The 1099-nt window shown below is 67.3% G+C and overlaps 1 protein-coding gene across 1 annotated transcript in view; it reads left to right on the top strand.

Annotated features, from left to right (window-relative positions):
• Positions 1 to 906: 906 nt before the first annotated feature.
• The window catches only part of LOC130588329 (red-sensitive opsin-like), a gene marked incomplete at both ends in the record, with an annotated part of 1880 nt that continues 1687 nt past the window's right edge, over positions 907 to 1099 (top strand). The window contains one exon of the mRNA XM_057389263.1: positions 907 to 1099. Coding sequence (XP_057245246.1) covers positions 907 to 1099 — 193 coding nt within the window.

The following is a 1099-nucleotide window of genomic DNA, read 5'->3' on the forward strand; positions in this document are numbered from 1 at the left end:
TCCTGCGCATGGACCGCGCCCCCCATCTTCGGCTGGAGCCGGTGGGGAGGGGTCTCCAAACAGGGGGAGGGGTCTGGGGGTGACAGGGAGGTGACACGGATGTCCCCAGGGCGGATTTGGGGACGGGTCCTCTTCCCCTGCGCATGGACCGCGCCCCCCATCTTCGGCTGGAGCCGGTGGGGAGGGGTCTCGGACCGGGGGGAGGGGTCTCGAACCCGGGGGGAGGGGTCTGGGGGTGACAGGGAGGTGACACGGGTGTCCCCAAGGAGGTGTTGAGGTGACAGCAGTGTCCCCAGGGTGGGTTTAGGGTCACACGGGTGTCCCCAGCACTGTCAGACGCTCCGGGGGTGATCCCGGGGGTCCCCAGGGTGGGTCTGGGGGTGACACCCCGAGGTCCCCAAGGGTCCCCCAGACCCGGAACATTCCCGGTCATTTTTGGGGTGTCCCCTCTGACCCCTCGGTGTCCCCTCCCCCAGGTACTGACAGAGCCGGGGGTCCCCAAGATGGGTCTGGGGGTGACACCCCGAGGTCCCCAAGGGTTCCCCAGACCCGGAACAATCCCGGTCATTTTTGGGGTGTCCCCTTTGTCCCCTCTGACCCCCCCAGTGTCCCCCCCTCCCCAAATGGGTGACCCGGAGGTCCCCAGGGTGGGGCCGGGGGTGACACCCCGAGGTCCCCAAGGGTCCCCCTGACCTGGCACCCTCCCGGTCATTTTTGGGGTGTCCCTTTTGTCCCCTCTGACCCCCGTGTCCCCTCCCCCAGGTACTGACAGAGCCTGGGGTCCCCAGGGTGGGTCTGGGGGTGACACCCCGAGGTCCCCAAGGGTCCCCCAGACCCGGAACACTCCCGGTCATTTTTGGGGTGTCCCTTTTGTCCCCTCTGACCCCTCGGTGTCCCCTCCCCCAGGTACTGGCCCCACGGGCTCAAGACCTCGTGCGGCCCCGACGTGTTCAGCGGCAGCACGGACCCCGGGGTCCAGTCCTACATGGTGGTGCTGATGGTCACCTGCTGCTTCTTCCCGCTGGCCGTCATCATCTTCTGCTACCTGCAAGTGTGGATGGCCATCCGTGCGGTGAGGAGACCCCTCCCCAAAAAAAAA

This window comes from Malurus melanocephalus, unplaced genomic scaffold (genome assembly GCF_030028575.1).
Source record: "Malurus melanocephalus ecotype Western Australia unplaced genomic scaffold, MMel_1.1 scaffold_4425, whole genome shotgun sequence".
Lineage (NCBI taxonomy): Eukaryota > Metazoa > Chordata > Aves > Passeriformes > Maluridae > Malurus > Malurus melanocephalus.